Source organism: Phyllopteryx taeniolatus, chromosome 8, assembly GCF_024500385.1.
Source record: "Phyllopteryx taeniolatus isolate TA_2022b chromosome 8, UOR_Ptae_1.2, whole genome shotgun sequence".
NCBI lineage: Eukaryota > Metazoa > Chordata > Actinopteri > Syngnathiformes > Syngnathidae > Phyllopteryx > Phyllopteryx taeniolatus.
The window spans coordinates 23,730,744-23,754,147 of NC_084509.1; the positions used below are offsets into that span (position 1 = coordinate 23,730,744).

At 40.8% G+C, this 23,404-nt stretch overlaps 2 protein-coding genes and 1 long non-coding RNA gene across 10 annotated transcripts in view; 1 reads left to right on the forward strand and 2 right to left on the reverse strand.

The window, feature by feature from the left end:
• trip12 (thyroid hormone receptor interactor 12) overlaps positions 1–6,534 on the reverse strand; it is a 38,231-nt gene extending 31,697 nt beyond the window's left edge. For 2 of the 7 annotated variants that reach the window (XM_061782940.1, XM_061782934.1), the window contains exons 1-4: positions 6,380–6,534; positions 3,702–3,848; positions 2,750–2,875; positions 1,834–2,612 (exon numbers count right to left, since the gene is read on the reverse strand). In XM_061782940.1, coding sequence (XP_061638924.1) covers positions 1,834–2,612; positions 2,750–2,875; positions 3,702–3,799 — 1,003 coding nt within the window. In that variant the 5' untranslated portion in view covers positions 3,800–3,848; positions 6,380–6,534. Of the gene's footprint in view, positions 1–1,833; positions 2,613–2,749; positions 2,876–3,701; positions 3,849–4,977; positions 5,269–5,384; positions 5,534–5,859; positions 6,003–6,379 lie in introns of those variants that run through there. The other 5 variants (XM_061782939.1, XM_061782935.1, XM_061782936.1 and 2 more) reach the window with 5 other exon arrangements.
• An 867-nt stretch (positions 6,535–7,401) lies between these two features.
• zbtb38 (zinc finger and BTB domain containing 38) lies at positions 7,402–21,505 on the forward strand. Its single transcript, XM_061782941.1, has 4 exons — positions 7,402–7,560; positions 7,897–7,980; positions 8,087–8,357; positions 17,238–21,505. The coding sequence occupies exon 4, from the start codon at positions 17,268–17,270 to the stop codon at positions 20,841–20,843; it is 3,576 nt and encodes a 1,191-aa protein (XP_061638925.1). The 5' UTR covers positions 7,402–7,560; positions 7,897–7,980; positions 8,087–8,357; positions 17,238–17,267; the 3' UTR covers positions 20,844–21,505.
• LOC133482621 (uncharacterized) lies at positions 9,049–23,404 on the reverse strand. Of its 2 annotated transcripts, none has more exons than XR_009789855.1 (3): positions 23,274–23,404; positions 11,884–11,970; positions 9,049–9,587 (listed from the first exon to the last, which is right to left on the reverse strand). It is a non-coding gene; the product is annotated as an uncharacterized LOC133482621 (long non-coding RNA). The 2 variants fall into 2 exon arrangements; XR_009789854.1 differs by having other exon boundaries at positions 23,229–23,368.

Sequence of the window (23,404 nt, forward strand, 5' to 3'; positions counted from 1 at the left end):
AGGTAACAAATCAGTATTTTATATGCAAGTACAGGAAAGGTCAAATGTTAGCATGAGGGGGAATCAAAGTTTGATGGAGAATTGTCATTACAGTAGCAAATTTGTCTTGGAATGGTACAACGCTGCGCAAACAAACCTGTGAAAGTCAAGTGCTGAGGTTATAAAAGTAGAGCATAGTAAGTAAAGTAAAGATAACATAGGCTGACCGTTACACAACAAATACAAATCTTTGCAGCACTGTAGCCACTTAATCACAGTATTGTTGCATGTATTCGCTAAAACTTGTTTAAGTCACCACTTCATTAGCTTGGGGGGAATCTAACGAAAAGATGAATATGTATTCTTCGAAAACCAACTTCTCCTAAGCCATTATCTTGACTTTTACACCTAATTCCATACAAGGCAGTGAAGGATGTACTACCGTTCGCTAGACCATTACTTGACCTGTCTTAAATAATGTAATCAGTCCAAGAAACTTCAATTAGGTCTAATCTTTATAAAAAAAAAATAAAAAAATTTAAAAAAAACTCCCGACTCAGATTTGTGCTTCAACTACAATGTTACATACACTCATCAGGGGCATGAATGGGCCATGATCTACAGTTCCTTGGACTTTCCAATTGTTCTAAGTGTTTTGACCATCACTTCCATTTAAGATTAGAACACAAATGAAATTTAAAGAACTGCCTTAAATCTGCATCTATTTTAAATGTTACAGATGATAAAGTTCATAGTCAAATGAGCACTAACTCAAAAACTGGATGAGCCCTATGTGGGACACCTGGATGAACCCTATGTGGGACACCTGGATGAACCCTAAGTGGGACACCTGGATGAACCCTAAGTGGGACACCTGGATGAACCCTAAGTGGGACACTTGTCACCTCTTTTTAAAAAATTGCAAAAATGTAGCATTGTCACAAAAAAAGTAAAATAGCAAAAGGATGATTTTTTTTTTTTTTTGGTCAAGCAGCTGCAACAAGCCTCTAAAGACAATTTGTTGTGGTGTGGTGAACAAGAGATCGGATATTTGGCTGAAATACCTTCTCTTCCTTTTTATCATATTCCAAGTTACAAATCATCTCCTCTCTCTATGGCATGTTCAAAACATATCCAGCACAGTGCAAATTGAATTTCTCCTTGAAGGATTATAACCTGTATACTAAGTTAAATGACTACAAATGTCAAATATTTAAATACGCCAACCAAATCAATGTGAGGCAAAAAAAGCAAACCTGCCGAGTTAAAATTATGAAAACATTTCTCTCAGGTTTGGTCTGTCTGTGACTTCATGGGAGGCGACCATCTTACAGATCAGCAATGTCATATGGGTGAGGGACCTCAGCTTTCTGCAACGTGAACATGCACGAGACTGAAGTGCCAAAATCGCAGTGATTGTTAACGCTTACACAAAGTTTCTACAAAAGCTTTCCTTGTGCCCCTACACAGGATGAGGATATAGAAAATATATGGACTGTGGATGCCCAACCAACACCTGATGGGACATATTTAAAAATGGTTGCATATGCGTCATGCTCAGACCATATTCATGGATCATAAAAGATCAAATTTGCCATATCAACAGATATAACAAATTTGATCTTTGTTGCCCTATGTTATGGTGAGTGTCAAAGCTCGGTTACTTAAATTGAAAGGGCTGCAAAGAAACACATTCACATTATTGTTTACATTCAGGAACGGTATCCTAGCATTACAGAGAACGGAGTTGGACAGATTTGTGTTGAACCTTAAAACCACATATACTATTCCAAGGAAGTTGCCAAGCCAATTCAGTTCTGTATCATCAGGAGCATTTCAATACTGATAACTCACGTGCTAGTTTAGCTTGTAATCCAGACGGCCCTGGTTTGGAGGTCTCAGTTTTGGATGATCCAGTTAGAGAAAGTTTGGGTTTTGGCAGGTTGACTTTTGGGTTGAAGCGTGTTGCCCACTCAAACTTTGAAGAGCTGGCAGACTTGGCCTGCTCCTTGTCACGGGTACTACGGCGAGGAGAGGGGCTTGAGGCAGAACGAGAGCGGCGTGCCTTAGTCTGGTCTTTGCCTTGTTTGACGCGGGCACCTGGCGTGGTAGCACTGTTTGTGCCTGTAGTGGAAGAGGAGGAGGACGTTGAGGCAGAAGAGGAGGAGTCTGTCACGTTGCTGCACCCAGCTTTGGCTGAGGCGGCTGATTTAGACGCCAGCTTGGTGGGTTTAACAGTTCTGCCCTCGGTACGATTGGGGAGGGACACGGTAGTGCTACTTAGACCAGGGTGAGAATCTGCTTTCTTCCGTTTCTGGACCGGTGAGGCCCCAGCGGCCCCACTTTTCTTACTTTGTCCTCTACCTGACGATGCAGGTGCTTCTGCAGCAAGTGCCCTCTTCTTAGCTGGGCCTTTCTTGGTCTCTGAGGTATGATCTCTGGGTAAGGACAGGGATTTGGGCTTTTTTGTTGCTGTCGGTCCTAAGGTGCTAATTTGGTCCGGAGCTTCACTTCGCTTAAGTCCTCGGGTGCCTTCGCTCTTAGACGGGTGGCTTTGTCGCTCTTGTTCAGATGTCCCTGCAACCTCTGGGTCGTCTTGCAATACAAACGATGCCACAGAGAGAGCAAGGCTTCTGGGAAGATGGAAGGAAAACAACAAAATGTGATCTAAGAAACTTGGTGCTCACAAATGAATATGCATTCCATCTGACACTAAGAACAAAATGTACACCATAGGTTAAAACACAAGCCAAGTAAAGAGGAGGGGTACCTTTTTGAGCTGTGCCCTCTGGACTGGCCAGTGGCTGAGCTGCTTGTGGCTTTGGAAGCCTTTGCTATAGGCCTTCTACTTTCAGGTAGGGAATTTGCTTTTTGTTTGACCTGCTCTGACTGCAACCTGTAAGGTAGGAAATCAAAGTGCAAGAAACAATGCGGGTGTTTGTACTTAAACCACATAGAATATTTAATTCAAACAAATCATTTTTGCCACTCTCTAGGAAGACGTGACAAACTTCAACTATATCTGTTACATACTGAGTGTGATACATGTAAAGTGGAACCTTTAAGGCTGAACACAATCTGCTTTGGCAAGATGGTCATCCTCTGATTTTTCCATTTGTCCATATTTCAAAACCAAGGAAATAAAAAGAAATACATTTTAAGGCCAAACTGACATCATTAAGCCTTCATAACAACTGTACAGTAATATCTTAACTGTAATTCAAGTGTAAATAGTTGTTAACCAATATTAATAGCTGGTAAAATGTGTGCTCAACCTTAACTTTGATGAGTGTGATCAAGGATGCAACTCGCCTTGCATTATGAATTATGATTGTCAGCATATTATTGTGTTAGCTATGTCCCACTTTGCGTCCAGGACAGAGGCACAAGTCCTGAGCACCTGCGTAGCTAATTTAGATTAAAACAAACATTACCACCCTTTTGTGGAGGCGTCACAACAAATGCCAAAGAAAAAGTAAGGTAATCCTTTAGATTCTAACTGTGCATAAATCTCATGAGAAGCTGTTAAAACTCCATGATTTTGGGCAACTTTCTTGACCCATATTTCCAGAAACAGAAATTGTGTGACCACACAGGCACTCAACTTTAGAGGTTCAATTTCACGTAGCCTGCTTATAAAAAATCCTCAATCTAAGTTACATATTAATTAAATTAGAAGCCAGTTACCAAAAATACAATTATTTATTCACAGTGAAACTGACCTTCCTGCGACTGTGTGGTCTTGTGGCTGGGCCGCAGCAGTGTTCCTCTGTGAACGGCGCAGTGACCCCCCTGGATTGGAATTAGGCCGGTTGGACATTGGCACCTCTCTCCTGAAGGGACATACCCTTTCTAGACACTACCATTCACTGAAGTCAAAGAGAATTGTGGAAAATACCAATATTTATGTTACTGTAATACTATTATTATAGAGTGTGTACCTGCATTCGACAATTCCTAGGGAAAATCAATATCATCTGACTGTTTAAAATTACATTCAAAGCTATTTTGGATACAAACAGGGCAACCAATATGGGATTATGTAAATCATATGATAATTTAACCAAATGGGCTCAATTTTAGCACAGAACCCTATTCTATGTTTCATGTTTTCTTTAGCTTAACATTGAAATGAACTACTGTAATGCTGGCCTCATCTGGTGAACATAATTTCACATAAATGGATTCCATTCATTAATGAATGATGCTTGTTGAGCATATGCATGTCATTTACGAACAATAAATCATTCACAAACTTGATTGAATTACATGTAAAACTATTTAAAACATCAGGGCAAACAATCACATCTGCCTCCTCAACTGAATTTTCAAATTGATGTGATTAGTATTGTAAAGGACTCAGTCAAAGGTAAATCAAGTATTTCATGTTTTGAAAACACCACAGGCACACGATTATTATCATATACACAAAGACATCTTGAAGCAACTTCAACAGCCATTTTTACACAAAAACGGCGATTTTTCAAAAAGAATTAATCATGAAATAAGTGATCATAAAAATACGCCATAGTTTGTAAGCTCACAGGGCCATTTTAGGCCTTCACTGACAATGCACCCTGGTCTTTGTTTATTCGTCCATTCGGATGGACCACGCTCACCTTTTATGTCGTAAGTTAAGTTCTAACGTTGTCGGCAACGGAAAACATAAACCGAAGTTAACGCTGATGCGCCAGTAATAACACAATGGAGTCTATTCGTTGAAGCCCGGATAATATCTATCTGAATATCTGACGTAGTTCTCTACAGACACCGACTAGCATGTTAAGCTAGTCTCCTAAAATTTGCCACGGAATTGGTCTTTTTTGTATACTCTATGAACGTTAAGAACCACAAACCCCAAAAAGAAGCTTGTGAACAATTGGATAGCGGCTATTATTAGGACAAGTTGTTAATAAAAGTACACAAGACACTCAATCGGCTAGAAGTATAGCAGCAGCTAATGGAGCAATGGGTAGATGAAATGCGTAGTTGGCGTACCGGTGTGTCAACCTTTCAAAATGTAGCTCTCGACAAAACTCACTTCTCGTTTCCATTTTCCCCCTCTTTTCCCCTTACAATCGACCGAATTCTTTCCACGAAAGGTTATTTTTGCAAGTATAGTCGAGACAGGGCCCTTTTGACAGGACACACATCCGAAACAATCCGGTTAGCGTCACACATCAAACACGGTAGCGTCGAAGGCGACTAATGACACACAGATAGCAAACTACAATCAAACAAGCGCCAGCTAACTTGTTCTACCGACTGCCGTGACAATTCAGGTCTGTTGACAACTATAACAGTCCGAGAAATCTCACGCAAGTTTAGCTAACATGACGTGCTGCTGTAATGTGATGATTAAACTAACCAAACAAAACAGTACAATTATTAGACAAATCAGTTACCAGGCATAGCCAGCATCTCTTCCGCGAGTGTCGATTTGAAATGTAGAACTCGCAGATATGGCTAAGGTTAGCAAGCTCAGAATCACTAAATGTTTTCCGAGCTGACAGAAGGCCAATCTCCTACTCTCAGTGACGCCAACTCGCGTTTGTCTTTAATGTTTCAGAGGCAGGCACAAGTTGACCTAACACACTAAGTGTCAGTATTGTAACTTGCACATGTGACATTTAAAACCCTGTAAATTGCATTGCTTCCCTGTGCCAAGACAATATTTAAGCACCTTAAAACGGACGACCAGAATGTTAACGCATTATTCGAAAGCTCATGCTAGCTTAGCTACATACGATGGCAAACGTTTCCAATTTGTTTACTTGCAAACAGTAGACTGACATAGCTTGCGAGTTAGCTTACCATACCTCCGTTATCGTTTGTCACCACCAGCTAAAATAGCTGTCTAGTCCAAAATAAAATACTGACCTTAACATAGAATTAACTACAACAGGACAGTCGTGCACGGTGGCTAACGCTCAACGTTGACAAACCAAGCAAGCGGGTTATAGCTAACACTGGCACAGAAGCTAATTTATAATAGCATGCCTTGTTGTCGGCAGCTTGCTTTTTTTTTTGGGGGGGGGGGGGGGGGGGGGGGGGGTTAGTTTTTTGTGTGTGTTTGTTTTTATCTTAACTGCGGATTCACTGCGCCAATCAAACGATGTACATTTGGGAGCTACTGGCTCGTATTGAAGTAAGTGTACGGGCTCGTTTTCTGAGTGGTAACCACCAGTACGTGCACGTAAGATAGCAAAACGAAATGGCCACTTATACCTTTTAGACACACACAAAAAAACAGGCACGCAGAGACGGGATTCGAGACCTTAACCAAAGTGTAGAGCATTATTTCCTACTATCATTTTCGATTGTGGATATTTTCGACAGGTCTTAAGACCGCTGACATAAGTGTCACTGAAAAGCGATACATTTGTCTTAATGGTGTTACCTATTTCTTCCAGTGTTGTAGTTGTAACAGTCAGTGCACGAGCTCCTTAATTTTCTCTCTATCTCGCCTCCCTCTTTAGCCCTAGCTGCTAGTTTCACATCAGCTGAGAGACCGACGACTGTGATATACATCCGCCCGATTCATCCGCGCAGGGACTAGATTCTTCTGATGTTAGTTTCCGGTCTTAGCCGCATTAGAAGTGAACGCTGTGATAATTGGACCCCTTCCTTTACTAACCCATACATTTAAGACAAAAACGACATGGCACGGTGAACACAACACCTATGTGCCGAGCGTCTGCGGGAGGCACATCACGTACCCCCATCTCCACATAAAATTGCATGTTTTACAAAAATGAAAAATGAATGTTGGAGCTATGACAGAAAAAAAACGGAGTTGGTAGACATGATGGGGCAGGGTTTAAATTATAATAGTAATCAATTTATGTTTTTGCATTTTATGCACTGTCATTTGAAATAATTCACTGCTTTTCAATAAAGGGATAGAAGTTTAAAAATGTTTTCTTCATCCAATTTATCAATCAATCAAAAAATAATCGACATATTAATCGGTTATTAAAATAATAGTTAGTTGCAGCCCTATTATATATTTTGTCAAAAGCAGCATTCAACAACATTCGAATTGCCTTTTAAGTGCAAAGTCTGAAAAGTTCTAATTATTCCGTTCGTACTGAGGTAATTCTGCCAGTTACATATTTTTGCAAGTGAATGAGTTAGATAAAATATAATTCTCACTAGACATTCTTTCATCAATTACAAGCGCTGAAACGCAAAGTGTGGGAGATTTGAGACTATAAAAGATTTTAAACAAGGGGGTCTGACTTGAATACAAGGTCATTGGTCAGTTTTCGCACTTGCTTCCTGTTTACGTTTGTGGCTGAACAGCTCTTGCGATCCCTGCTGGAAGCAATCGGCACTGCGCTGTCAACATGTTTCCCCAGGTAGCCAGCAGAGGACGCAACACGGCAAAGAAAAAAAAAAGACACTGCCGTCAGATGGCGCGTGGAGGCGGGGAATCGAATAGGTAACGTGTGCAAAACAACTGCTGTCATTTTGTTTCCCAGCTCAGGCCTAAAGACTACAACACATTTCAGACACATAAGAAAAACTCATACGTCACCTGAAACCTGCACATTGAATCAACAGTACTGTAAGACAGAGGTAGGCCTATGCAATATTGTTTCTTTTTTTCTCTATATGAAGTACTCTTGTAACCAGTTAAGTAGATGGTTTAATAAATGTCTATAGCTATATGATCAGGTAAGGCTTGTGCTTGTTTTATAATTTTCATTGTGTAGTGTTACACGTATGGATCAAGATGATGTCATTTTACAGTGTACAGTATGTTTAAATACAGGGCAAGCACATTAAGTGTAATAATTCTGCTAGCTAGCTAGCTAGCTATGTTGGAATGATCTAATCTGCTATCACCACAGAGTTTGACTGCAAGGTATTGGCCTATTATTAGCCTCTAAACACCGTATACTGCCTTCTCAGCTGCCCCGCCGATGACAAAAAAAAAAATTCATTGCATAACAATAAAGGATCTGTCTGCTAGACCACTTCCTGAATACCACAGACGTAAGTAGGCCTCAATCTGAAGCAGAGTTGTGGCCTTGTCCATTTCTTTGCTGGAATAGCATCGAGAAGTGCTGCTGTTTTGTTTTTTTCCCCCCCTCATCCTCAGCCTCGAGCTCGTCTTTGTGGGTCAGTGATGCAACGAGGGTGACGCAGCAGTGGCTGCAGCTCTTTCTCACAAGGCTACCAACTATACATGGCAATGCGAGAAGCATGGATCCCGTGCATGCAGCTTTATCCAACAGCCAGCTATTAGACAACAGGGAAGAAAAGAAGATGGTATACGCCTCATCCAGAGCAAAGTGAGAACAAGACTCTAATGATCTCAAAGGCCACAAGGATTTCCAAAGCTGCATATTTGAACACCTCTGCACGTTTGGGTAAGCAACTTATAAAGTGTGTTTGTTGTGATGACATGGAAACGTTTCCTGGGCTACGTTCACACTGTAGGGCATGATGACCATGTCTTTGTTAAATCCGATCTTCGTATGTCGTCGTTCACCTTACAAAAACAAATGCGACTTCTACTGTGAACAGCATGCGTCTCTCAAGTGACGCATGCGCACAAAACAGAATGTCACGTTACGCATAAACACGAGGCGCTGTGTTTACGGAATTAAATATGGCCCCACGTTTAGGTCACAGTCCTGGTGCATTTAAGCTAATTTCACGGATTTTTTGCAACCGGAGCCAACATTTTCTGATATTTATCAGATCTAAAGCATCATCTTTTTGCCACTGACTTTTTTCTGCTCCGTCATTTTGTCACGTGTCTGTTTTGTCGAACAATGACCACGTTTTTTCGCCTTTTGATGACATATAGGTCGGACGAACGCGACTTGCGCGTCGATACCGCACTCGCATCGGATGCATATCCAACTTATATCCACGTACAAAAAAGGTCTGGGCCTATGAAAATATCGGAATTGTACTGTTCACATTGACGTGAAAAAATTGGATACTTGGTCATATTGAGCAAAAAAATCTGAATTGACCTACAGTGTGAATATAGCATGGCTGCATGTAAAGAGTGTGAATAGTTTGTCAATGAAGATGAGGTCCAGCCTTAACTTCTTTTATTAATGTATGCCCTGCTCCCTGCCACAGATAGACTTTTAGATAAACTAGAAGACTTAAAAGCCCCTGTAAAGTGAAAATAAATGTCAGAAATTTGACACACCACAGACAAGTGTTGGTAACAACCCTGCCAAAATTGAATGATTTAAAAATAGGCAAGTATATAAAATGATGCTACAAAATTGTGAATAATCAAGCCCTTTTCTCTGCTCTCAAATAATGAATGCACTGAAACCACGGCTTGTTCAATTGTCAATTAAATACCAGTACTATGACCTGGTATCTGGCATCTTTTTTATCCCTGTACATAAGTACATGTTTGAGGTATAAAAATACAATTGCGTAAAACCTCCAGTGGTTAGAATATATCCCACCGGGTTGTTGCAGGGCTTTTCCACATTGTGACAACAAGGCACTCAAAAGAGGCCACACCAGCGGGCTATCCGATGAGAAGGTGCATTTTTGGGCTGCAGGCATACTTCTTTTTTTTCCCCCCTCTTTCTTTCTTCTAGAAGAGGCAGGAACATAGTGACCTACAAGAGTGGAGGGAGAAGCACGTAGGTGGATTACATCTTGAACAGAAGACATAATCTGAAGGTGGTTACTGGTAGGGGAGAGTGTAGCTAGAGAGCCAAGGATTGTTACATATTATATCTTTGTCACTGTTTTAAACGTCATTAGAGCAATAATTTATTACAGCTGAGTGACTATCGTCACACTTTGTACTATCAGGGGTTGTGTGTGTGGGGCAAGGTACCCATGCACGTCCTGACTTGAAGTTATGCGCTTGAGACAACAGATGGAAACGCCCCACACTTTGCAAGAACAGAGTGACACAGATGAAACAAGACAGAGCCCAGAAGAGAGCAGATCATCCCGGCGAGACACTTGTTGAATGATCTCAAGTCCACTTGTTGTATGACTATTTGCTAAATACAAAACTGAACTTATTTCTTGGCATCATCATTGACTCCCTGCACGAGATTATCAACAAATGAACTGGAAAAAGGAAGTAGCAGTTAGAAAGGCACGAAAGTGGATGAAACATGGAAAGGCAGATCATGATGACATACCTGTGGAGGTATGGAAGCATCTAGGAGAGGTGGATGTGCAGTTTTTGACTAGGTTGACCAATAGAATTCTAGAGGATGAGAAGATGCTGCAGGAATGGAGGAAAAGTGTGCTGGTGCCTATTTTTAAGAACAAGGGTGATGTGCAGAGATAGTGGGAACTATAGAGGATTAAAGTTGAGGAGCCACACAATGAAGTTATGGGAAAGAGTAGTGGAGGCTAGACTCGGGACAGAAGTGTGTATTTGCAAGCAACAGTATGGTTTCATGTCTAGGAAGAGTTCCTCAAAGGTGTTATTTGCCTTGAGGGTGTTGATGGAGAAATGCAGAGGTCTGAAGGCGCTGCATTGTGTCTTTGTAGATCTAGACAAAGCCTATGACAGGGTACCCAGAGAGGAACTGTATTGCTGCATGAGGAAGTCTGGAGGAGCAGAGAAGTATGTTAGAATAGTACAGGACATGTATGAGGGCACCAGAACAGTGGTTAGGTCTGATAGAGGAGTTTAAGATGGTGGTGGGACTGCATCAGGGATCGGATCTCACCCCTTTGCGTTTGCAGTGGTGACGGGTAGGATGACAGATGACGTTAGACAAGCTGAAAGGAAAAGAAAAAGAAGGTCTACCTAGCTAACTAATTGCCTGTCGCAGTTGCAAATGAATCAGAATCATCTTTATTTTGCCAAGTATATCCAAAAAACACACAAGGAATTTGTCTCCAGTATTTGGAGCCGCTCTATACGACAACAGACAGTCAATTGACAGAGAACACTTTGGGACATAAAGACATTGAGAAAAACAGTCACTGAGCAATAAAGGGTTGCTAGTTATCTGGTAATGCCGGTACAATTTTTTTTTGACAATAGTCCTCTAGCACTTAGAGCAGTATGAATGACTAATATAGCAATAGTCCGGTGCAATGAACTTGTGCAAAAGGCGCTGACACTTCAAGGAGTGTATGCAGTTTAAAGTGAATCGTAGCGCGACAATCGGGGACAATGTTGATTGTGCAAATGTTGCAGATACTCCTCAGTCAGTGTGCAAGTGGTATAGATGCTATTCTGGCATGAGTGGCCAGTATTGGTCAACAACAGATATGCAAATAGTGCAGCATGGCGAGACTACTGCAGTGAGTGCACGAGTAATGTATAATTGGCCCGACAGAAATGTGACAACAAGCTCAAGACAAAAAAAATGGCAGCATATTGCAATGGAATTGTAGGTTAGCTGTTTAAGAAGTTGATGGCAAGAGGGAAGAAGCTGTTGGAATGTCGGCTAGTTCTAGTTTGCATTGATCGGTAGCGCCTACCTGAGGTAAGGAGCTGGAAGAACTGAGAGCGCTTATGTTCTTGTATAGTGGGAGAAGTGTGACTCATGACAGAGTCCAAAGTCCGTCACTCTGCGTTGTTTTAGTCATGTCTCAAAAATCAGGAAAACTGAATGGTGAAAAACTTTTTAACACTATATCCCCACTAGGGATAGGAATTGTTTTTTTCTGATTCCGATTCCATTTTCAATACTGCTGAATGATTAGATTCATTATCAATTCTCAAATTTGGACTTTGGGGCAGAAAAAACATCCAGGTGGCTTTAAATAGATTTAAAAAAATAATAATAAAATTAAATTAAAAAACACCTGTTCGATATTATGTCCAGACTTCTCACGATCATAAAAACGTTACAATAGAAGACAAATTATTATTGTGCCGCAGTGTGGGTTGTGTATGCTAGTTCCTGCGTTGTAAATGCACCCTGAACGCACCTTGTGTATCTTGTAGCAAGCGTGTCCTCTCTCCTCCTTCAGCGTGCTTTAAGCTGTTTCATGACACTCCAGTTGTTCACTATAAAACTAAACACACAACAAAAAGAATTACACACGTTGTATATTTAAATACAAGACACAAATCGTTTTAGAGCTTGCCAGCTTAATGCTAACACTCAATGGAAAACCCTATTGACGCGCTAGCTAAAATTAGCATTACATCACAGGAGGGATTTACCTTCAAATAAAGAATATTCACACACAAACGCCGTTGTAACACATACAGACAGGTAATATAACATTACTCTCAGACATATTCCTAACCTGTGAAAAATGTGTTTATTAAAATTTCTATGGGGATTTTCTTCTTCTTCTTTAGCTTACAGTAAACGTGTAGCTCCATGCATGCATCGCACAACATTGGCCCTAAGAGGCCAAGGGAAACTGCCGGTCGCAGTTTCTGGCAGGGCGGATTTTAACGTAACACCCGGAAAATATGCATTCACTGTTTCCCAGAATGCATTGGTGTAGTTAAAATGACTGTATCATGTTTAGACTGCGATAAAATGCATCTTTGTGTTATTTTGTACAGACAGGGTTTTTACTAGTATATAGTGAAATTGGTGTCGTTTTGATTTGTTAAATTGCCGCTGCCTTTTGTGGCAATTTGACACCCTTACTCAGAATGGTTATAGTGATACAGCCTAATACCACTTGCAGGCCTATAATCCTATGAATATTAGATGGTCCACACATTGTGTAAACTATGTAGTGTGTGTGATTACATCATACTCCCCAACTTGAATGGATGATGGAACTGGTTGGAGTTTTTCAACTTTAGAACCCATTCTCCACAAGAACGAGTTCTCAATTCCTAATCCCCACAATGGCGTACTACATAGTTCTCAGTCTTTGCATGGTTTCAGAAATTGTCTGCAAACATGTATAATGTATATAGAAACAAATCTTCAAATTATCTTTACAGGGCCTTGAAACTGCTTAGCCTGTAGTGCTGTGGAAAAAAATACTTAATTTGCTCCCTTCCTTTTTATTTTTCTTGCATATTTATCACACTGAAGTTTCAGAGAAATTCAGACCAATTTTAGTATCTCACAAAGACATCCAAAGTAAATATGAAATGCAGTTTCTAAATGATGATTAAAAACAATCCCAACCTATATGGTCTATGTGGATAAGTAAATGCTCCCTGAGCCTAACAAGTGGTTGTGTTACCCTTGGCAGCAATTACTGAAATCTAGCGTTTGCGATAACTGGTGATGAGTTTCTTTGCATCACTGCGGAGAAATTTTGGCCCACTCTTCTTTGTAGAAATGTGTCAGTCATATTGGAGGGTTTTCGATCATGAACTGCCTGTTAAATGTCATACCACAGCATCTCAATTGGATTTAAGTTCCTCCAAGGCCACTCCAAAGCCTCAATTTTCTGGGGGATCTATTCAGAGGTAGACTTGCTGATATGTTTGGGGCTGTTGTCCTGCTGCATAACCTAAGTACGCTTGAGCTTGAGGGTACAAACTGATGGCCGGATGTTCCCCTGCAGGATTTTCGGGTAGACAGCAGAATTCATTGTTTCATTAATCACAGCAAGTTGTCAAGGTCCAGAAAAACATAGCAGCCTCAGACCATCATACTGCCACCACCATGTTTGACAGTCATCATGATCTCCCCCACCCTCCTTTTTATTTTTTAATAAATCAAACGCTGGCTATTTTTCCACCAGATGTAACGGGCTGCATACCTTCCAAAAAAGTAAAACTTTTATCTCGTAAGCCAACAAAATAATTCAACAAAAGTCTTGGGCATCATCAAGATGATTTTGTCAAATGTGTGACAATCCTTTGTGCTCTTTGTCAGCTGTGTTTTTTGCCTTGAAAGTCTGCCATGAATGCCATTTTTGCACAGTGCCATACGGCTGCCAAGCAGGCAACAAAACATCATGTAGCCTAGCAAGCTAGTGCTCGCACTAATGTTTGTTCGTAAACATGCCGACGTTCTGTCGAATCATGCTCTAAAGCTTCAGTAAACATTGGTTTGTGCGCGTGAATAAATGTTGACAGCATCAAGCACGGGAGGCGATGCGCTGTCACAATCCTACTGGTCGACCTCAAGGTGCGCTGTCAGAGAGTTGTCGTTGATGTTGCACTACACGGAAGATACCCCCCAAAAATCTAACATGCTAGACTTTTCATTTTGGTGTCGCAGGGCCAAATCGTTGGTCGTGGATTATGTCACACTGCAGCAAGTTTTATCTTTCTCACAAGTAGTGAGACTGAGCGGTTCAGAAAATGGATGGATGGAACTAGTATTTAAGTGATTTCTTGATTCAACAAACGTGGCAGTTATCAGAGCTGCGTGTGGCCAGTTAAATATAAGTCGGCTTTCCCAAAACTTTGGTTAACCACAGTTAACGCATCATTTAATAAGGGTTGTTTACAATTGTTAACAACAAATAATAATAATAGTAAGTTTTTTGTTTTGTTTTGAAATACTGTAGTCATTTGCCATGATGTACAGCTGCACTGAATTATAATGAGAGCTGTTGCTAATGATTTGGCTATCTTGGGTAATGTACAATGATGTATGTATGTATGTATAGCTTCCAGAGATAAGGCAGGGTATGTTAACGTTAGCATTTGTTTATTGTTGTCATTTCTAGCTGTGGATTCCCTCAAAAATGTCTATGACCAATGACAAATCTGTTTCGCTAATGAGTAAGCAGCAGTGAATAACGGCCATTTGATGTGCTTGGAACCCCTACTAGATGAGAAATAGTACTTAAACCCACAGAGTTATGCCAGTATAAAAGCACGACTAGCAGAAGAGCCATTGTGAAGTGAGTAGCTACCGTATGGTGAAAACGTGCAAACTAGTGCACTGGTTGCTCTGGCTAATCTACTGTATTTCTTGTGTTAGGTTAATTGTTTATTTAAGATACATCATTCATTTCTGAACTGCAATATATCCAGTGAGTTTGGGTGATCAGTCTGTCTGTGTGACACGTGGTCGGAGTTGATCGTAGCCATCTTAAAGAGACATACATTGTCATGTGAAACCCCCCCCCCCCCACACACACACACTGAGTTGTGGAAATAAAAGCCCTGTTTTCATCCTCAGAGGCTCAGAGTGCCATGGTGGGTTCAGCTTCATCCCCTCCCCCCCTCGTCTGCAGTGCTGACGCATCTGGTGCTTGTGCATCAATCAACAGCCTCTGTGTCGGCAAATATCACGCCAGTATCAGAACTGTTTTACTCCAAGCATTCAGTTGCCATGCTCACTGAAATTGCGAGTGAAAACATTAAGAGCCAGTAGTTATTTGCTTGCAGTGATACAAATTAGGACTACTGTGCCGCCATCTTCTCTCCGGTTCTGCATTACCAACCGCTGCCTCTGTGTCGGCAAAGAAGGGCTTGTGTGTAATATATTGCTGCACGGGGTGAGACTGTGTATTAAATAGCCAAATGCATTCTTATTTTTGGTCAGCATAACGATACAGCTGTATAGCTAGTGTGGTGCTCTGGGGGATTAATGAGGCATTTATGTATAGCAGAGGACTCCTGCATCCAGTAATGTATCTGCTCTAGCTTGTATCGGGCGCAGAGCTTGTGTGATGTAGCACTCAGCCGTGCTCAATTTTCGACAACCCCTCTGCCATGCTTGATAAAAGTTGCAGTTTCCTGCAAAGAATGTGTCTGTTGCCCAGCTAGCACAAAGGCGAGCCCATCCTCCAGTATAGCTACATGCTGTGGAAGGACAGAAGAGGGACAGCCAGAGCAGAGAAAAGCAGATCACATCCAGTTTTGGACTTGGGCTGCACAGATAGAGGCGAACGACAAGGAAGCTGGAATCTCCAGCACACAGAAATGGAGAGGAGCAAAATTGCCTGAAAACACTCTGCTTGTGACAGCACTGCTGTTCACCGACCATAAAAATAAGACTTCAGTCTTATTCTCGGTGAACAGTTTCTTCTGGTAAAGTAGGTTTGAGATGTATAGAAACGGGACACTGTGTTGCCCTCCATTTTGTCTAACTTGCTAAGGTATGTTTTGCATGTTTCTCAATTTATATATGTTGTTTAAGCACGTATCAGATGTGTATGGCATTTGTTCAGTTTGTGTTTGTCTGTTTTGTTTAAGAGAGCATATAGACATTTCTCAGTTTGAGGTTGAATAGATTTTATATAATGCACGTTCATTTGTAGTTAGGTGTTGCTAAATTAAGAGCGCTGATGATTAATACTAAAATACCAGCTCAACCTGTGTTATCAAAGATTTGTATCCAAATCAGTATTTTATTTTTCTTATTAAGCAAGGTATGACAACCTTAAAATCTCAAGGTGAAACTTGTAAAGAGCAGATGCATGCTATTACACCCATGGCACATCAAATGCTGTGAAAGGGAATTCCGTTGGGTAGAATGTCTGCTGTGGACAAAGTAAGAGATACAAAGAAGCTTCAAGCAGAGATGAAGACTACATTCCTTACTACTCTCCTGTGAGTTGGGGGTTCTCAAAACACAAAATATTTGTGGGAAAAAATGACGACAATAAATCGTAGTGTTGCCTGCCATCCAGCTTCATCCCAATACATACCGTGCAAAAGTAGGTTGCTATAACAACAGAGGCCTGTTGGAGGAAGAGGACAGCGAGGCTGGTTGTATTTTCAGGAATACGAGTGTTTAAAAAAAAAAATGGTGGCCATATTGTATTTCTCGCATGACTAGAAATTTTACAACCGCCATATAATGTCACATAATATTTTACTAAACAAAGTCCTAAAGTTGGAAAAAAAAATAAAAAATAGAAATATGATGTGTGCCCAAAAGAGTAGTCCAGTTGAGACACACTAAATGATTCAGTATGACTCAGACCAGTCGCTGATATGGGTAGACCACAGAAACAAGCTCATGCTGTAAAATCCTCTTTCAAAGTGACAGTGTATGAACTGTAACTACCATCATGCTTTTTTTGTTTGTTTTTAATTTGGTCACGGTCATCTTTTGAATAGTTGATTATCCCTTGAGTTTTCTAATAATTTAAATGCCACAGAAATTCCAAATCTATCCAACACTGCCGTATCAAGCTTTATGTCTCTAAACAAATCAATAAAAGGGACCAAATGTCACTTGTGATGAAGAGGATAGTGTATGGCCATTACAAAGAAAATGATTTACATAAGAACGTTTACCTGCTGGCATGGAGGCATATCTGTCAGGGCATTACTGCCATCTAGTGTTGTGATATGAGCTAAATTGTGTCAAGGGTCTTTATATTGTTATGCATTTATATTTATTCATAGTTTATTTGTCACACTAATGTAACTTGTTCTTATTTTTTAGATGGCTGCGATTTGTTGCTTCAATTAGAACATGATGGATAGTTTTCACTCTCACACCGTGCTCAGCAAGCTCAATGAGCAGCGCTCACAAGGCCTTTTCTGTGATGTGACTATTGTAGTGGAGGATGTGAAGTTCCGTGCCCACAAGAACATCCTGGCAGCTTGCAGTGGCTATTTCAAGAATGCTCTGACAAATGAGACATGGAGTTCTAGCCGCGTACTGGAACTGATGGACCTTAAGTCTGAAGTTTTTGCCTGCGTCCTCAACTTTATCTACTCTTCAAAGGTGACATTGCCTTGCGTCGAGGACAAGGATCTAATAGCAGCAGGGAAAAGACTTGGTATTTCCTTTTTGGAGAAGCTTGCAGGGCACGAGAAACGGAACAAGAATCTAAACCAACCAGACTGTGTTAAACCCACGGACTGGAGCACAGCTAGTGTGCTAAAAAAAAAAAAGGAGGAGGCCACCAGAACTGAGGAGATTGATGGCGCTAGAGGACCACGAATCACCAATGCCTTCTCCATAACTGAGGTATGTCCTGGGAACAATCCGTTCACCCCACTGGAAGAGGATAGGCAGTCACCAGATGAGGGGCAGCTTCCAGCAAGTTGCCCAACATCCTCCTGCCTTGATGGGATCAATGAACATTCCCACACCTTCTTAGACCACTCATATGCTGTGAACCAAGTAACTGAAGAAAAAGGTCAGAAGAGTCAATGGGACAACGAGAAGATGTCTAAGTCAGCACCATTAGAGCCAAAGCAAACTACTTACCGGAATACAGGCCCACTCAAAAAGCGTCACAGGCTTAGAGGTGCGGTGTTTCGAAATCCATTTTTAACAAGTACTGAACCACACACAGAAAAAAATACTTTAACCCCAATATTAGCTGAGGGGGCGACTTTAGCACCTCCCCACCTTCCGCAAAATGAACAAGACAAACTCAGAGATGCAGTGAATCCTTTGGCCAACAGCCATGTCCATACAGCGTCAAGTCCTTCAACTCTACTCCCTCACACAGAGGACAGCATCGCAATTTATGGATGTAAACATTGTCCAGAGATATTTAGAAATGAATCTCTCCTTGCTATTCACTCCAAGGTACATAAAAGGTGTTCTGATGGTCACTTCCTTTGCAAATTTTGTGACAAAAAATTTATACATCTGAAACGGCTGCGCAACCATGAGCAGAACTGTCCTAAGGCTTGGAGGGGAAAGCCTAAACAATATTCCAGTGACGTAGATGTCAAAGAGGAGGACCTCAATTCAGGTAGCATGTTGAGTGAGGAAACCACCAAAACACAGTTTCCTCCTGTTGACCACCCAATGACTGGCCCCCTTCTTGTACATCAATTAGAGCACCCAAAAGATGAAAATAAAAAAAGCTCAAGTGGCATTCAGAGAAGATACAACTGCAGTGTATGTAAACGGGTGTATATAACACTTTCCAGTCTGAAGCGGCATGAGAATGTACATTCCTGGCAGAGGGCTTATCCCTGTCATTACTGTAATAAAGTGTTTGCATTGGCAGAGTACCGTACGAAGCATGAAATCTGGCATACAGGCGAACGCCGCTATCAGTGCATTTTCTGCCTGGAAACATTCATGACATATTATATCTTAAAAAACCATCAGAAGTCTTTTCATGGGATTGACCCCACACTATCCATTAAACGAAAATCTGCCAACGGTGGTCTGAAAGCCAGTGTTTATCCAATCAAGCTCTATAGGCTTCTGCCTATGAAGTTTAGAAAAAGACGATACAAGACATACAGTCAGACATATTCGGAGAGTGATGAAACAGATTTTCAAGTGCCACTTGACAGCAATCCTCTCTGCCCTCAGTTTGAGGGAAATAGTGTGAGCGGCTGTCCCAATGGTGGTTCACTGCCATTGACGTTCATGGCAACAACAAAGATGGTGGCTCCCGTCATGCCTCGCATCAGCTTTGACAAGCCCTGTAATACAGATATTGACCAAAGTTTGCACCACAATTATCACCAGAGAGCAACGGGAAATGACGCTGAGCATAGTTCACCTTTTATTAACTTTGACTGCACAGTCCCTTTGCAATCTGACCCAGCATCTTCCTCTGTGGATAATAAAGGTAACCCTCTAGAGCTAATCAACTCACATCACATAAATCAAAATGTAACATTCCTAAACTCACTGAACACTGTTGAAAAGCTCAGTGAGTTATCTGCTTCTGCGAAAAAAGTTGAGAAAATGACTAAGGAAATGCTTCAGTCAAATAGTGAGACATTGAATCTCGATAAAACAGTGGGGGCAAAGACCGAAACCTACATTGCCAAACCTGTATGCCCGGGTCCATCGGCAGATGGAGATGCAATGCCACTATGCCAGATAACTGTGAAAATAGGTGATGAAGCCATCATCCGCCGCAGAATCAAAGGGTCCAAACTCTTCCCAAGAAGGAAAAAGAAGATAAGAAAATTGGGGGAGGTGGAGAGCCCAAGTCAACTCCATCCAGATGACAAGTTGGAGATCCCCAGGCTCCGCTTCAGACCAGACATTTCAGGTTTAATATCTGAGACATATGAAGGTCCCAATGAGTGTGACATGGCTGACGAGCTTTGGCGACCCTATTCATACAAAGCTAAAAAGAAGAAAAAGAAGCTAAGATTCAAGCACAGACAAGCTTTGTTTCACAATTACAGTGAGACAGTTAGAAGTGACACTGGTGCCAGTGAGGCTCGATTGGACAGTTGGCAGACAGGAGACAGTATCTCAGGTGGGGGGGATGTAAAACATAGTCTCAGGAGTTGTAGCCCAAGGACAACCTACAACTGTGAAATTTGCGACAGCTCTTTTATCACTGAGACAGGTTTAAGAGCACACATTATTGGTTCTCACCCATATTTCTGTCGCACTTGTGGTAAACAAGGTCCCCCAGGAGAGACACCTAGCGGCAATGATTACATTTGCAACAGTTGTATGGAAAATGGCTCCTGCTTTGATAGTTCAACCTGGAGCCCCAAACCAGAGAAAAAGTTTCGCTGTTCCTTCTGTCCCCAGCGGTTTCTGTACCTTGCCACCAAGAGAAGCCATGAGAAAAAACACCAGGAGAAAAGTGGAGAGAGTTACACCACTCAACCATGTTTGGAATATTTTGATAACTTGAGTGAGGAAAACAAAAAAGACTGCATCAAAACAGAGGAGGATGACAATCAAGAAGAAGGTTCTGGTGTCCAATGTGAGGAAGGAGTACAGTTCCACATTAAGAAGCCTAAAACTGAGGATACCACAGAGTTGACTTTGACTCCACATCAGGACATTACATATACGCACATTAAAAGTTCTTTATCACCCCAGACTGAGCCACTGTTCACTGCAACTTCACCTTCAAAAATGAAACATAAAATGAAAAGAATTATCAATCCACCACATTCTTTAGATCTGTCTTTTAAACCGCAAGCTCCAAAGAGAGATGCTAATAGATACAAGGACAGTTTGGAAGTAAGCAGCGTAAATGATCACGAGAAGTCCTGCAAATCATCAAGGAAGAATGCCTTGGACTTTAAAGACGGCCACATTTCTGCAAACAAGCCAGAGAAACTGATGTGTAAAGACAAAACATTTTTCTAAAGCCCTTTAAGCATTGAAGCCTGCAAAGGTGTGTGTGTGTGTGTGTGCATGTGTATATATGAGAGAGAGAATTGTAGTTACTGCTGTGAGTAGTAAATGTACTAAAGTTGTAATGTAATTGCAGCAGAGCTGAACAAAATGTTTCTAAAGAACTTCCAAAAACACACTGAATATAACGGTCTAATGTCTGCTGGAATTTTATCCTATTGTCAACAGGAGTGACTCTAATTTATATACTATGACCTTGTGTCATAGACTTAATTTTATTGTCTATGCATCACTTGCAAAGCAGATTATGTGAGTTGGCTGGATGAGCCAAAAAAAGGTTTGTCGAAAGAAGGTTGAAATCGTGTTTTTCAAAGGTTTGCTTTTTCTGAAGCTGAATTGGATGCATTTTAAAATTGAGGGCAATGTGTATGTGGGAACAACAAAACAAGCTTTGTTGAATTTCTTGGACTCCAATGCCACTGTAATTGAACATAGTGGGTTGCACTTTATACTCCCATTTCTTTTACAAAAATGTAGTTACAGATTGATGGAATATGTAATCCTTTTAGTTTTGAACACAGCACCGTTAAGTCCCTACTTTGTTGTGTATGATATATACAGTATATAAACCTTGTAAAATTATTTAAATAAAATATCATTCATGTACTAAACAATTATATCCTGTTTTTTGTTTGCTGAGTCACAGAAATGATCTCATAGTTTAGTAACAAATGGCCAGGTCATCTTAACTGAAAGAGAAGAAATCTTTACGAGAATAATTTCACTCATATAAAGGCTGTTACCTACTCCTCCTCATCTTTCTGACAGCAACATCTGAAAAGTTAATTCCCTCATCCTACCTTGAGACAAAATCTCCAGATGTCACGACTTCCATTCCACATTTACATCTGAGCTTGTGACACAACAGTTAATACCAGTAGAAGTTATATATTTTATTTTTCTTTCATTTAATATGGAATGATACAAACATTAAGATGAGAATGGGGCACAAGCCAAAGAGGTGCCTACTGAATTTGTTGGCAGATCTGGAAAAAGCAGACGACAGATATTTTGGACATCTGGATTACTGCCAATGCCACACTGCCTCCACGTGAACCTTGCATCTCACAAGAACAAGACACTGGAACTTAATTGTAATAAGTTACAGTGGGTATTCTTGCACCATATTGACTTAAAGCACTCTAGTAGTGGTGTCAGTCTTTATTATTAAAATCTCCCTGCAGGTCATTTGCACTGTATGTCCTATAAGTGTCTGGCCGCCCTCTTTGAAAGTAGACCAAATTAAAATGTTTTAGTTACCTATAGTTATTAAAGTTGACCTTGTTCTTTTGATGCATGGGTAGGTTTGTAGCTGGTGAAATATAAATTAATCCTTGCTTTGTTTTTTTCTTTTTTAAATATAATTAGTGACATTTGATGTAATGGAAAATTATCATGATTATTCTTGTTTCTTGTGTAATTCATGCATTTTTTAAAGCTAATTTACAGCAGTGAAGTATTGTGCAACATCTTTAGAAGTCACAAACAACCTGGAGTTCCACCATCATGCGTGATGTCCAAGATTTACACATATCCCATGAGACCTAAGGTAACTTATTGCAAGGGCAAGAAAAACTATAATATGGAACTGGAATTTGAACTGGTTGCGACGTAGCAGCGTCAAATGCAGTACTGTACATGTCTCTGTCCTGACTGCTCAGTACAATACGGCTGATCCACAATAACACAAGACGAGAATAACAATGTCAGCTGTGTATGTAGTCATGTGAAGTCTTAAGGAAAGTTCGCCCGCTGCACAGGGCATGCAGATTCAAAAGGTGATGATACAATTAATTTTTTTGTTTGAACATTTTACCATAACACCAGCTAACAGTCAATAAAGGTTTCATGATGGAACAGATTCAAAGTTACAATACGCACCTTTAAGAAAAGTACTGCTTGTAGCAAATTGTATTCTGCATTGTGTGTCTTAAACGTTTGGTAAGTCTAATAATGGCGCACCTTGAAAATGTACGCGGTCTGCTTGAGCAGAACTCATCCAACAGATGCCGTTATTTTCGTCTTTCCAATATGTATTTTATATTGAATAATGAGAAGTGATTTAATTGAAATTGTTGTCAAAATTCTGTTTTTGGTGTAATTTTAGTTTGCTGTCTGACTTCCTGTAACTGCTGGCTCCAGGCACACAGCGCCATCAGTTTTCATCTTGTCCTATGAGACATTATGATGGAGCACACTCAATTCTCGCTGGCAACAAGTGTGGCTAACATCTGATGTGACCAGGAAACAGAATATTATTTGTAAATCCACTGCGTTTGTTAGCTAGCTAAATGTTTGTTTGTTTTTTAAAGATTAATGAACACAAAGTTTACGTACTCACAAAACCTGGACGTGTCACTTGTAAAAGTGTTGGCTAGCTACCATATTGTTGTTGCGACTTTCGGCTTGTCCCATCAACGGTGGCGTCTCCCCACTGTATTGCAAGTAAACAGAGAAGGCCATTATCATTGTACGGTCTCCACTTGTGGGGTGTTTCTCTTCCAAAAGGCAGC